The 15,640-nt window shown below is 35.3% G+C and overlaps 1 protein-coding gene across 1 annotated transcript; it reads left to right on the top strand.

Annotated features, from left to right (window-relative positions):
* The first annotated feature begins 8,658 nt into the window (after positions 1–8,658).
* Positions 8,659–9,600, top strand: LOC100024733 (olfactory receptor 6C2-like). Its single transcript, XM_007502961.2, has one exon. The coding sequence runs from the start codon at positions 8,662–8,664 to the stop codon at positions 9,598–9,600; it is 939 nt and encodes a 312-aa protein (XP_007503023.1). The 5' UTR covers positions 8,659–8,661.
* The last annotated feature ends 6,040 nt before the right edge of the window (positions 9,601–15,640 follow it).

Here is a 15,640-nt window from a genome sequence, read left to right as displayed (position 1 = left end):
GCTCAGGTTATAGATTATCTTTTCCTTTAAGAACAAGGAATACCTTGTTTTCTTGTTTGTAATCCCAGGGCTTAGTACAGTGCCTATTGCACTGGTTGTTATTCAATCATTACAGTCATGACCCATGTAGTGTTTTCCTGGCAAAAAAGAATGGGGTGGTTTGCCATTTCCTTCACCAGCTCATTTGAGAGATAAGAAACTGAGGCAAACAGTGTTTAGCAACTTTCCCAGATTCACACAGCTGGTAAGTGTTTGAGGCCAGATTTGAACTCATAACGATAAGTCTTCCTAATTCCAATCCTAGGGCTGAATCCACTGCCCTACCTAGCTGCCTCAGGTAGCACTTAGTTGATACCTAATTATTTAATTGGAATGAAAACACTAGCAGTGAGAAAATATTAACAGGACAGAAAGTAGGATTTGAGCTTATTTTATTTCCCTTTCTATTGATCAGAAATTGTTCATTTAATAATTCACTCTAGAATTTTGAGTGCAAACTAGGTTTTAGTTAGCTTGGACCCTGGTTCTCTTTAATAAAGGCTTAGCATCCAATAAAATTTGTCAATTAAGTCTATTTTATTTCTTCATCTTGGGCAGCATCAACTAAACCTTATCACTAATAATAGGAAAGAAAATAGTGCAAATTCTCAAAGCATTTAATAGTCAAAAAAGCCCTAGATCTAAAGTCAGAGAACCTGGATTCCAATCCTATTTACTACCTGTGTGCTTTTGAACAATTCTCAGTATCCTGATTTGCAGAATAAGAACCCTTGAGATCTCTTTCAATTCCAGAATTATGATCTTATGATAAAGTATGACATATTATTATTGAAACAAGTATTTTGGAGGTCTGCCTACAATGGAGAGAGGGAGGAAGATGACTCATTAAACCTGGGACAGATGTGGGCAGTAACCTCTACCTCCTACCCCATCCCACACACATCTCAGCTTTTCCAGATCAAGAATAAGAGAGGAAATGTGATGCAATGCTTGATTTATCACATGACACACACCATTGAGCACTTAGGCCAGTGCTTTTGTTACCATTTTCCTGTCTCTGGGGACACTATCCTAACTGCCTGTTAAAACCTTTTCATCAAGGTTAATTACATTGCAGAGCCATTAGTGACTTTTGAACTTACATCCCTAAGGGTCCTTTTGTTTGTGCAGTAACTGATCCCCATGCACCCACAGTAGACTGAACAGATCAGACAAATATCCTCACTTGTTGTCATATGATTTGGAGGGATACATATCTCCCTACCCAGACAGGTTGGGTATTTTTCTTTGTCACAAATAGAGGCAGATCTTCACATTCCCATCTCTCTTTAGTTGTCTAATATTCTTTTTTTTAGTTATCTGGAACACATGGAAATATTATTCACATTTACAGTGAGGCAGGATCTTTTATTCATTTTATTTTAGATCTAAGGAAGGTATTCAGAAGCCTTTAGCATTCTGGAAAGATAGGAAGTTAGGAGAATTCTGTCCTGTCCAGTCTCTGCCTAGGAGCATGTCATTGTAGTTACTCAAGACAGTATGACTAGAAATTCACATGCACATCTTCTTGTATTCATCAGTGGTCATTTTTGCTTCACACCAGGGATGGTTGTTGTTAAGTTGCCCACTAGGGCCATGAAGAAGAATCAGAAAAGTAAGTATAAAATATTTTTCCACCATTTTTTCTCTTTCAAAAGCTATGAATGTAAAAAGATAGGACCATGTATTTTATGATAGAAGTTCAAAATCTAGTACTTAATTAGTATGCAGAAGAATCAAATTTCTAGCTTGATTTAAAAAAAAGACTCAGGTTCAAGTCATGCCCTTCTTGTTTTTTTTTTCTTTTTTGTGGTATGTAGGTGTTTATAATTCAGTTAGTTTCAAATCACAGTTCTGCTGCTTAATATGTTTATAATGTTAGGGAAATAACTTCACCCTTCTAACCCATGTCTTCACTACAGGTTAAATAAAGAGATGAGAATAAATGACCTCTAGATCCTTTAAAGTCGGTTATTCAAACAATTTTTTCCGTTTTCTATTTATCAGTGCTTTGTCTAGAGGTGAACATTCACAAATTATTCTTCAAATATTAATTCCATAGATGTATGCAATGATCTTTCTCACTCTTCCTTATTTCATGTAGGTCTTTCCAATTTTTAAAAATTAACTTGCTAATCATTTCTTTTGGCACAGTAGTATTCCATCACAATCATATGCCACAATTTGTTCAGCCATTCTCAAATTGGTGGGCATCTCCTCTATTTCCAGTTCTTTGCCACCACAGAGAGAGCTGCTCTAGTAGGTTCTTTTTCTTTTTCTCTGATCTCCTTGAAAAATAGACCTAGTTTTATAACTCTCTGGACAAAATTCCAAATTGATCTCCAAAATGTTTAGATCAGTTCCCAGTTCCACTAACAGTGGATTGGTGTTCCTATTTCCCATATTCCCTCCAACATTTGTCATTTTGCCCTTTTGACATTTTAGTCAGTCTGATGAATGTGAAATAATATCACAGAATTATTTTTGTTTACATTTCTGTAATCAGAAGTGATTAATAGTGATAGACATATTTTAAAATATCTGCTCTATATAAAGCACCACCGTAGGTTTTAGAATGACAAAGAAAAAAAGACTAAACAGTCCCTTTTCTCAAGGAGTTTGCTTTCTACTGGAAGATACAATATTAACACACAAAAGTAAATATAGTATTATTTGAGTAAGCACTAACTAGGGGATATCAAAGAAATCCCTGTTGATTCCCTTTCTGAAGTTTCCCATAGTAAATATTAATTTCTTTCATGGAATGCCATTGTGAAGGCTCAAAATCCCCAGTGGAAATAATAGATGTGGCACAATTTTCAGATCTTGCTTAAGTTGTATAAATGCCTTGTCCTTTCTGTAAAGTCAGGGTACTCTTTGCTCCCAAACCTTCTCCAAAGGCACTCAACATTGTGTGAAATTCAAGTTTAGAAATTGCAAACACTCCTTGGATTAGTTAGACTAAATGATTATGGTTTTGTTTTGCCTGCTTGTGAATTAGCTTGATAGAATCTCTATAGGTAACATCTAGGAAATATAGAGGATCTAGAATCAGAAATATTTGAGTTCAAATCCAGTCTCAGGCACTTTGTAGTCATATGACATAATTGCTTTCTGCTTCAGTTTCCTTATCAGCAAAATGTAGATAATATTATCAAATTTTAAAATATTAAATACTAGCTATTATTATCTGGTTAACTTTATTCAGTTTAAAACTAACAGTTGCACTGACTACAATGGAGTTCATTGAGGACAATGGGGAAAGAACAAAAGGGTAATTTTGGAGTATAGATATTGGCCAGAGAAAGTTGACATGATAGAGGGTGATTCTCTCTCTCTCTCTCTCTCTTTCATGTCTCTGCCTCTGTCTGTCTATCTCTGACTCTTTCCCCTTCCCTTCTCACCTCTACCAGCCGTCTTGCTCTCACTATGTGTGTGTGTCTGTGTATGTGTGCGTGTATGTGTGAGCTCCTAGCAAAATCTTTATTAAAATTCTGGCTTGGGGGCCGCTGGGTAGCTCAGTGGATTGAGAGTCAGGCCTAGAGATGGGAGGTCCTAGGTTCAAATCTGGCCTCAGACACTTCCCAGCTGTGTGACCCTGGGCAAGTCACTTGACCCCCATTGCCTAGCCCTCACCACTCTTCTGCCTTGGAGCCAATACACAGTATTGACTCCAAGACGGAAGGTAAGGGCTTAAAAAAAAATTCTGGCTCATATTTTTTGGCCTTTGGAGCAATTGCTTTTTGGGCAAGCAACATATAAGCATTAAGTTATTGGATATGGGTATTGAATAAAGGATATAGTTTTCACTCAGGGTGATCATTCACTTTGAACCATTAACTACTGAGCCCTAAAATCTCACTCAGCATCTTGTGACTGTCTTAACCCTGGATTCTGTGTAATATGAATTAGATATATTGAAGGAACTGACATCAATTATCTTCATGAAAAGGTTTATTTCCATAAACCCCAGGGGAACACTCTTTTGGGATCTTGATGTAATTTAAAGTAATTTATTTTAAATTTAATTAATTAAATTGAGAATAAACATTAAATTCCATATAATCACAATTAATTAATTGTGTTTCCTGAGAACAATTATTTTTTATTAATTTATGAAGGAAAGTCAATGGACCAAAAAATGTAGATTATTGATTAGGATAATTTGAGTAGCTACAATGTAATTAATTATTATTGAACTGCTATCAATATTGTGGAATTACAGAGGGCTTCTGCCCTAGATTTTAAATCACATTAGGAGACTCAGCAGAAACATAAGAATTTAATGTGGAAGAATGCTTTGAAAGTTTTCAAATTTAAAGAAGAAAGAATAATTATAGGGGACACGGGGAAGATTTTGCTTTGTCTCTCTAGCCAAAGGACTCATATTCAAAACTTAAATACCCAGCATCTGTATGACTTTGAGCAATTCACTTAACTTATAAAACGAGAAGTTTAAACTACATAGCCTCTGAAGTCACTTCCAGATCTATACTAATAAGCCTATGATGAAGCCTAAGCTTCATGTTCAATTTTTATTTCATCATAGACAATATTACTCATAGAAAGAGTCCATCAGAGCAAGGATAGTATGATCTGAGAAAGTGCCTCAAAACTATCTCTTCTACCCAACTTCAACTGCCTCTCATATATTTCATATCACTATTTGTGAGTCATTATTTTCCTTAAAAATATTGTTTATTTTTAACATTCTTTTCATTTTCAATTTTGAGTTCCAAATTTACACCCTCCCTCCCAAACCCATTGAGAAGGAAAGCAATTATGAGTATGAAATCATGCTAATATTTCTTATATTAGCCATATCACAAAAAAACCTAAAGGAAAAAGGTCAGAAAATTATGCTTCTTTATGGATTTAGAGTTCATTAGTTCTCTCTCCAGGGTGGATAGAAATTTTCATTATGAGTTCTTTAGAATTGTCTTAGATCATTGCTTTTAGCAAAGTATCAGTCAATCACAACATTACAACATTGCAATTACTGTGTATGATGGTCTCCTGGTTTTTCTCACTTTATTTTGCACCAATTAATATAGGTATTATATTTTTTTTCCTGAAACCACCTCCGTCCTCATTTCTTAAAGCACAGAGTATGACATCACAATCATATGCCCCTACTTGTTCAGTCATTCATCTAATAGATTTCCAATTCTTTGCCATCACAAAAAGTTGATATAAATATTTTTATTCATATAGATCCATTTCATTTTTCTTTGATCTCTTTGGGATACAGATCTAGTAGTAGTATCCCTGGATCAAAGGGATTGAACTGTTTCATAGCCTTTTGGGCATAGTTTAAAATTTTCTCCAGTATGGTTGGAATGGACAGCTAAGTAGAACATTGGATAGAAAGCATATATCTCTGAGTTAACATTTGGCCTTAGGCATTTACTAGCTGTGTGACCTTGGGGAAATCACTTAATTCTGTTTGCCTCTGTTTCCTCATCTGTAAAATGAGTTGGAAAAGGAAATGGAAAGCCATTCCAGTAATCTTTGCTGAGAAAACTCCAAATGAAATCACAAAGAATTGAATGCAGCTAAAATGACTGAAAAAAATGACTGGACCAGTTTACAACTCCATCAACAGTTTATTGATGACCCATTTTCTTCATTCCCTCTGGCATTTATTATTTATGATATATATGAGATGGTACTTCAGAGTTGTTTCAGTTTGCATTTCTCTTATGGGTAGTGATTTAGAGTATTTTTTTAAATATGGCTAAATAAAGATAACCTTGATTTCTTTTTAAAACTGCTTGCATATATCCTCTATTAGGAAATGTCTCTATTTTTATAAATTGCACTCCCCAGATTTTTGAGAAATGAAGACTTTATCAGATAAACTTGCTATAAAAATTTTTGATATTATTTCATTGTCTATGTTGCCTTTTAGCAAAATGTAGTTTCTTTAATTATTTCTTCTAAATATATGTTTTTGTTTTTGTTTTGTATGAGATCATGATGACTATCCTTCCCTTTTTTACTTTTGTTGAATGAACTATAATAGATTCTGCTCCAGCCCTTTATTTTAACCTAATATGTGCCTTTCTTTTTCATGTGTGTCTTTTGCAAATAACATATAGTTAATTTATAAACCATTGTGCAATAAACTTCTGTTTTATGGGTTATCCAATTCACATTTAATTTTGATTACCAGAGTATTTCCCTCCATCCTATTTTCTTCTGTTTCTTCTTCTTTTTATTCTGCCCTTCAAAAGTCTGTTTTGTTTCTCACAACTTTTTCCCTTTAATCTACCCTCCCTTTTCATTCTCTTATCCCTTTTTCCTTCTATTTCCCTATTGGATAAGATAGATTTTTGTGCACAACTGAATATATATATATATATGTATATATAAACACATATAATATGCATATAGATAAACATGCTGAATAATGTATATTATAGGTATATTCTATAATATTGTGTGCATATATGTATGTACATGTATATGTGTATATGTACACATATATCTATACAAAAATTCCTTCTTTTAGCTAATTTTGATAAGAGTAAGGTTCAAGCATTGACTACCATGCTCTCTGTCATTTTCTTCTCCACTACAACAGCTCCAACTTGTGTGACTCTTTTATGTGAGCAAATTTTCCATTCCACCTCCCCTTTCTCTTTCCCCAATGCATCCCTCTTTTACACATTTTTCTTCTTTTAGAGATTATTACAACACAATTCACATTTATGTCCTCTATCTTGAAAATTTCTTCTGACTTAGTAATAATTGTAAAATAATAATGACTTCTAAATACTTTAATAATGATAACTCTAAACACTAGATCATTTATCTCACTGTACAGTGATCCTTAGAACAGGGATTCTTAACTTGTAGTATGTGAATTTGGTTTATTAAAAACATATTTTAGTAAGTATAATTCAAAATTGGTTGATTTTGTAATCCTATGTGTTTTATTTTATGGGCTTAAAGACATAATTCTAAGAAGGGATTCCCAAGTTTCACCAGAATTCCACAGTTCATGACACATAAAAAAAGATTCAGAACTCCTGCCATACGAAAAGAATAATAGCAGTTTTTCTGAAACCACCCTAGTCCACATTTTTTAAAGTGCAACAGTATTCCATTCCATCATATACTACTGCTTGTTTAGCCATTTTCCAATTATTGAAAATCCCATCAATTTCTAAATCTTTGGCACCACAAAAAGAATAGATAGAAATATTTTTGTCCATATGGGTCCTTTTTAAAAAAAGATCTCTTTAGGGTTCAGATCAATTTGTAGTATTGCTGAATCCAAGACTAATGCACAGTTTTATAGCCCATTGGGCATCATTCCAAATTTATTTTCCAAAAATGGTTGGACCAATTTACAACTCCACCAACCACTACACTAGTGCATCCACTACAGTCTCTCTACTCTGGAGGTAGACATGTGTAGAGTTTTGTCCTCTGGCGCCTGACCTCTTAGAAAACTGATCATACTTCTTTTCTCTCACTCTTTGATTTGCTAGATTTCTACCAGAGTACCCCAGAGAAGACCAAAGTTTTGGTCTGGATAATATCTAGAGTGTCCCAAAAGAAGTACAAAAGTACTTAATGAAATGTAACTCAGTCATGGAACAGATATTTATTTCCTCCCCATGAAAAAAAAATGCTGAACACAAAAGAGGTTTACATTGATAGAAAGTTAAATACCATTAATAAGTACTGTTAGACTCTTCTGAAAAGTTAAGACAAACATCACAATATAAAAGTTTGTAAAATTGCTAAAAGGGGAATGTCATATTTCATTGAATCCTCTTAATTCCATCTCTTGCAGGAAGCCAAAATAGATCTTAGTATTCCATAGGTTAATGGTCATCCTATACGAGAATCATCAAGGTAGTTGACAGGGACACCTTCCTGAAGGACTAAAGACCAAAGGCCCCTGTGGCTCTCAGACTTATAAAATCAACTCCAGCCCTGGACACATGCATCACAACATTACTGTTTAGTCACCTACACTCAGAAATGGAAACACTAAGCAGGAAACTAATTCAGGGGTCTAAAGCCAATACTCATGTCTTAGAGCTATCATTACTGAAGGGTTGAAGAGCTGAATTAGTGAACATGGTTAGGAAGAAAATCCAGGGCAACTCTGTTTCAATATGTGTTGTTTCAGTAACAACAGGGATTGCCTTTACCAAATTTCTATTAAAACTCCAACAAAAAGACAAGGAATTTTGTATAGAACAATGATGACAATGATTACTCTTCCTCCTTCTACTAGCACAAAGAAGGATAATAATGATAATAACAGTATGTCATATATCTCTAACCGTATAAAGTACTACCTATTCAACAATACCTTGAAGGAGTAATAGTAGCAATGGGAGCAAGCATGGTAGTGGTGGCTGTTCATGGTAGTAGAAGAATGTTTAAGTGAAACTTCCCCTTCATACACTGTATTCTTCTGAGAGCAACAACAAATGTACATGGTTTCTTGTCAACTATGAGTAGAAAATTTACATGAGTAATTCAAGAAGATTTTCCATTCAGATCTCTGTTTCCAAACTTTTTTTTGTCACTCCACAGCTCCAATTCAATTTCTTTCTTACTTTGTCATAAAGGTCCTTCAACTATCAGAAATCAAGAATGAGAAACTACACTGGAATAACATTATTCATTCTAAAGGGACTCACAGATGACCCACAGCTACAGGTCCTACTTTTTGTGTTTCTGTTTTTCACTTATATTTTGAGCATAATTGGTAACTTGACAATCATCGCCCTCACGTTGTTGGATCCTCACCTTAAAACTCCCATGTATTTTTTCCTCCGCAATTTTTCCTTCCTAGAAGTATCATTCACAACTGTCTGTATTCCCAAATTCCTCTATAGCATGTCAACTGGGGACAATACTGTGACCTATAATGCTTGTGCCACCCAGTTATTTTTTGTCATCCTTCTGGGTGCAACAGAGTTTTTTCTTTTGGCTGCTATGTCCTATGACCGCTATGTGGCCATATGTAAGCCTCTTCATTATACAACTATCATGAATAACAAAGTTTGTACCACATTTGTGCTTTGTTGTTGGTTCGCTGGATTGATGATTATCCTTCCACCACTCAGCTTGGGCCTCCAGCTAGAATTCTGTGACTCAAATGTCATTGATCATTTTGGCTGTGATGCATCCCCCATTCTACAGATCACTTGCTCTGATACACAGTTCATAGAAAAAATGATATTAATATTTGCTATCTTGACATTAATTATCACTTTGGTGTGTGTGGTCCTGTCCTATACATATATCCTCAAAACAATTCTGAGATTCCCCTCTGCCCAGCAAAGAAAAAAGGCCTTTTCCACTTGTTCCTCCCACATGATTGTTGTCTCCATCACCTATGGCAGCTGCATTTTCATCTATATCAAACCTTCTGCAAAGGAAGGAGTGGCTTTGAATAAGGTGGTGTCAGTGCTCACAACTTCAGTTGCCCCAGTGATGAACCCCTTCATTTATACCCTCAGAAATAAACAAGTGAAACAAGCCTTTAGGGACTCAGTAAAGAGGATTGTTTTTCTCTCAAAAAAATAAGAGATTGCCATGATTGAGAGGTTGAGCAATAAGAGAAAATATGAACAATTATTGTTTATATGTTTTCTGGATCTCCTGTATTATTTTTCACAATATAACATGTATTCTTCATGGTCAGGAAATTTTTGAATACTCTTTTCCACCCAAATGTGCATACTCCATAAAAGAGAAAAACAATATAAATGCAATTATGCCTATGACTTTTAAAGTACAAGTATGCATAAAATTGAACATTTTTTCATATTCAATAATTTGGTATCTTCACCTGTCAAAGTTATTTTTAGTTAACCCCATTCCTTACTTTATCAGTGGCCAAAGCAAAGAACTGAGTTGAGTAAATTGCCTAGTTTCCAGAAACCAGAGGACTGAATTTTAAAGTGGACAGTGAACCAGAGATCCACTCACATAGACTCTAGCCACTCCTCAGGTTAAAGATTATGAATCAGATTTACTTCTTTCCCTAGAACTGAGTTTAAAGAAACAATTAATCCTGAAGACATGAAATCATACCTCAATCATTCACACCTGGGACAAAGCTAATGCATCTTTCCCAACTATCTGTGACTGGCTTTCCCTTAGTTCCCAAACATTTTTAAACTCAAATACCATTTAGTCCTTTCTCTCCCTTAAATTATATAATCACCTTGCTTTTACAGTTCAGTGGAAATTCACAGTAATTATATTACTATGAGTCTTTCTACATACATGATTGACCCAGGGCAGTTGAGAGTATGGTGTTGTTGATCATAGTCTTCCTAGTCCTGATTAAAGACCTGTTCATAAATATTGGTAGTCTTGATTATTTTTCAAGTTGAAACACCTAATCCCTAATACAGTGTTGGTGAAGTACTGGCAGGCTTGCATAGCCAACACTGTGGAGCTTCGCTGTTCTTCCCTCTTTCTACTGTCAGAGGATATTTTTGCATGCCCCACCCCTCTATCTAGGTGCCGAAAGCTAGCACTTCCTCCCTCTGCTCTTTGGGGTTATGCAGGAGGACTAACAGGCAGCTTGAAATTGCAGTCTGGGCACGTGAACTTGAACACCTCCACTAACGCTGTCCTAATGTATAAAGGCTTTGTCTGGATTAGCAAACTTATTGTGAGCACTCTTAGTTACTATCTCACTGATAGAGTAGAAAGGCCTTTGGCTAGAAAAGACATAAATCTTGGTCTTAATTATATCTCAACCAATAATTACATGTAGTTCTTAGTTTCCTCAGAGATAAAATGAGAAATGTGGACCAGATATTTCAATACAACTGAGAAAATAAAGAAGAGTTAAAAGAGTAGGCACTAAAATGTGCATTGAAAGACTTTACTATGCAGATATATATCTCCCCCAGATTAGCTGCAATAAACTAGAGCTCAGGGACAAACCGCATATATATTTTTGTTCCTATATATTAAAAGGATGTTGCAGAGTGTAAACAACTGAGGTGGAACAATAAGGCAAGATGGAATACCTTACTGAAGGTTCTTGAGCCTAGAAGGATCCTACCATAGACCTCTCCCATTTCCTGCCTGAACTGGGTCTTTGAGGGAGTCCAAGAAATTAGGTTTCTTATAATCTTACTCTGTTCCTTTTCCCTAGCTGAAAAAGAAAAGTAGTATTCTGGTTGAAGATAAGGTAGTACCATCTAGACAAGCCAGCAGCAGAAGGTGATTAAATATTATATCTGTCTATAAAAGATCAAGCCCAAATAATATAGTTAGATACACTCATACAGCAGAGATACCATACTCCAAGAAGAGTCTTGTAGTCAAGTCATTTGTCCACTGCATCTCAGAAACATTAGACAAGGGGTAGAGCAGCTTGCTATATCCTCTCTGGTAACAACTTCCAGACCAGCGCAGTTCAATAACAGATTCTCAGAAGTTAGTTCAGAAGATGATCAACCTGATTAAACTAGCCCGGCAGTGAACTGACCCATATGGACAGGTTGCTATGCCTTATAAAGAACAAGACCAGCAGAGATATCCACCCAGTGAAGACATACCTGGCAATAGTTAAAGGAAATGAGCAACTCATCCTTCCCTTATTCATCCTTGATACTCGGTGCCCTACAGCTAATTTTATGAGGATCATCCAGATAAAGTGAGGACATTGAGACCATGAAGATCCAGTTAAGAATTGCTTTGGCCACATCTGATCCCTACATGCCTGTCTCACTATCACTTTACTACACACTCCAGGCACTTTGCATATTGGAGTAAATGCATTCACACTATTCTTCTTGTCATGTCATTTAAGTAAATGTCAATGCTAACGAACTAAATCTACTAACTGATTGTTAAGAGGAAGCATACTGATAGCCAGTGTTGGAAAGGTAGACACTAACTGATAGGATTCTAAAAATAGTAGTGGACACTCCATGTAGAAGATGATTAGTAAATGTTTGTTGGATATTTTAGGATTATATTTGTCAGTAAAGTGGCTGAAAGCCAGGCAGATCCTGGTAAAATGGGCGAAGTGGGGAAAAAATAGTCTTGATAAGTGGGAGTTTCTTTAAGGGAGATGGTTTTAACAATATTTGTCAGTCTGTAGATGAGGTCAGCTAGGTGGTACAATGGATAGAGTACTAGGCCTGGAATCAGGAAGTCTCATATTCCTGAGTTCAAATCTGGCTTCAGACATGTATTACCTATGTGATCCTGGGTAAGTTACTTAACCTATTTGCCTCAGTTTCTTCACTTACAAAATGAGTTAGAAAAGGAATTGACAAACCATTTGTGTCTTTGCCAAGAAAACTCCAAATGGGTTATGAATATTAAGAAAAGACTAAAATGAGGGAAAATAAGGTGTCATTAGCAGAAGAATATAAATGGTTATGGAACCCAGGATAGATAGTATTTTGATATTGTTTTTTTCAATTACATCATTGTCTCCATGTTGTATGTTGTATTGTTCAAACACTTCAACTTACTTCCCTTTGCATTAATTAATACAGATCTTCCCATATTTCTCTGAATTCCGGACATTACTGAATTCCTTAAGGTACTGTAATTTTGGGGGGACTCACACTCCTTAGGTGGAGAAATGAGGGTTGAAGGCAGTGGGGAAAAAGTTGATGGAAATGGCTTCCTTCACTATTCCCTCCCAGAGACCCTGCATTACTTGAGGGAGACAAAATGGAGCTCTCCCCTCTGTGAGGGCTTGCCCCTTGATGGCTGTACTGGCCTTCAAGGGCAGTGGGGAACTCTTCTCTACAAGGAGAAGTATGTGAGACCTCAATCCAGATATGTGCTGCTTTGGGGCACTCCCAAGCCTCCCCCTCGTGCCTTCTTGAAAACTGGCAATAAGATGGAGTCTGCCAATGGGCTTACTTTCTATATGTAAATAAATGAGATTGAATTTGGTATATGACTTCTTATTTGATTTAGTTTGTGATTGGGGTAATTAATTAATTTTTGATAGAGGTTAAAGAGGTTGTAGGTCACCCTAAATCTTTTTCTAAATGATCTAATTACTGAAGTAAGAGGTTTTCTTGTAGGCTTGGGAGAGATAGAAAAGGGGAGAGCACTGCTCACTAATTGAGTCCAGTATCTCAATAGTTCATTGAATGAAAATCTTTGAAGAAATTAGGTTTCCTGACAGGAACTAGTGATGTTTTAAACAGGAACCCACGATGGTAAGATTTCTGTCAGTGTCAGAAATGAAAAGGCCCTGAGAAACAGCTCCTCTTTGCCCTCCTTTTTGTGTCTCCACACTCAATTCAGGAGAATTTCCCATAAGTCTTTGTCCAGTTTCCAACTGTCATTCCTGTCTCATACAACTGTAGAGCTCTCAACATTTCCATTTTCCCTAACGATTCTTTTGTCCTACTCCCCATCATTACAGTATTATAGTATTCCATAGCACAATTTTTTTTAGCAATTATTCAAGTGTTAGACATTCACTTTGGTCCCATCTATTGCTACCAAAAAATTACCACTAAGAATATTTTGGTATATGTGGTCTCTCAGTCTTTGACTTGTTTGTGGCATATCCTTAGAAGCATGATTAATAGCTCAAAGGACTCAAATTGTTCAGTTTATTTTTTCATGGTGATCTTAATAATGCCCATAATATTTGGACCAATTCATATCAAGCAATGTGCCTTTTCACAGACTATTTTCAATTGTATTACTCATCTTTTCTTTAACCTTGACCAATGTGAGGGATATGAGAGAAAAGCTCAGCACTGTGCTAATTTATATTTGTATATATTATAATTAATATTGTAATTATTTTAATTATTATAGATTACTATTATTACACATTAAATATGGTTATTGATGTTTTCTATTCTTCTTGTGAGAACTTTGGTCATTTACTGTGACTATCTTTTGGAAAAATAGTTCTTAGTGTCATACATAGATATATCACAGCATATACTACATATACCTGGAGGGGATGTGGCAAAATAGGGACACTAATTCATTGCTGGTGGAGTTGTGAATTGATCCAACCATTCTGGAGGGCAATTTGGAACTATGCCCAAAGGGTGCTAAAAGACTGTCTGCCTTTTGTCCCAGCCAAAGCACTGCTGGGTTTCTACCCCAAAGAGATAATAAGGAAAAATATATGTACAAGAATATTCATAGCTATGCTCTTTGTGGTGGCCAAAAATTGGAAAATGAGGGGATGCTCTTCAATTGGGGAATAGCTGAACAAATTGTGGACATGTTGGTGATAGAATACTATTGTGCTCCAAGGGATAATAAAGTAGAGGAATTCCATGGAGACTGCCACAACCTCCAGCAATTGATGCAGAGTGAGAGGAGCAGAACCAGGAAAACATTGTAAACAGAGACTGATACACTGTGGTACAATCGAATGTAATGGACTACTCTATTAGTGGTAATACAATGTCCCTGAACAACCCAGAGGGATCTATGAGAAAGAAAACTATCCACATTCAGAGGAAAACCTGTGGGAGTAAAAACTCTGAAGAAAAACAATTTCTTGACTACACGGATTGAGGGGATATGATTGGGGATGTAGACTCTAAATGAACATCCTAGTGCAAATATCAACAACATGGAAATAGTTTCTGATCAAGGACACATGCAATACCCAGTGGAATTGTGTTTTGGCTATGGGAGTGGTCGGGGAAGTGGAGGGAGGAATAGAAAATGATTTTTGTAACCAAGGAATGTTTGAAATTGACCAAATAAAAAAATAATGTCAAAAATTAAAAATAAAATAAATAAACTGGGAAAAAATAAAATAAAATAAAAAAAACAAAGTACTGGCCACTAGTCTTATTCATTATTTCAATAGTTCATTTACTTTCAATTTTATTAATTTCTCCTTTAATTTTTTAAGATTTCAAATATATTTTTTTATCAGGGGATTTTTAATTTGTTTTTTTTTCTAATTTTTTAAGTTGCAAGCCCAATTGATTGATCTCTGCCCTCTCTATTTGCTTGATAAGGCACTCAGTGATATAAATATTTCCCTGAGTACTGCTTTGACTGTATCTCATAGGTTTCTATAGTATTGCAATTGTATGATTTATCTTCATTATCATTCTCTTTAATGAAGTCTATTTCTATGATTTCTTCTTTGACCCACATGTTTTGAAGAATTAGATAATTTAGTTTATAATTAATTTTAAATTTGCCTTTCCATGGATCCTTGTTAATTATAAGTTTTCTTCATTGTGATCTGATAAAGTAGCATCTATTTTTTCTGCTTTTCTGCATTTGTTTGCAATATTTATATGCTCTAGTACATGGTTGATCTTTCTATATGTACCATGTACTCCTGAGAAGAATGCATATTCCTTTTGATCTCTATTCAGTTTTCTCCATTTATCTATTAACTCTAATTTGTCTAGCATTTCATTTACATATCTTACTTCTTTCTTATTTACTTTTTGGTTTAATTTATCTAGTTCTGAAAAGTGAAGTTTAAGATACCCCACTAGTTTGGTATGACTATCTATTTCCTCCTTTACCTCCTTCAATTTTTCATTTAGAAATCTAGATGCTAGACCATTTGGTGCATAAATGTTTAGAAATGATATTGCTTCATTGTTAATAGTACCTTTTAGCA

This window comes from Monodelphis domestica, chromosome 5, assembly GCF_027887165.1.
Source record: "Monodelphis domestica isolate mMonDom1 chromosome 5, mMonDom1.pri, whole genome shotgun sequence".
Classification (NCBI taxonomy): Eukaryota; Metazoa; Chordata; class Mammalia; order Didelphimorphia; family Didelphidae; genus Monodelphis; species Monodelphis domestica.
Note: the sequence above shows the minus strand (reverse complement) of the source record. Positions and strands in the feature narration are given on the sequence as shown.

Bases quoted from the DNA above. Each gene is read 5' to 3' on its own strand.
- LOC100024733 (XM_007502961.2), top strand. From the start codon at position 8,662: ATGAGAAACTACACTGGAATAACATTATTCATTCTAAAGGGACTCACA.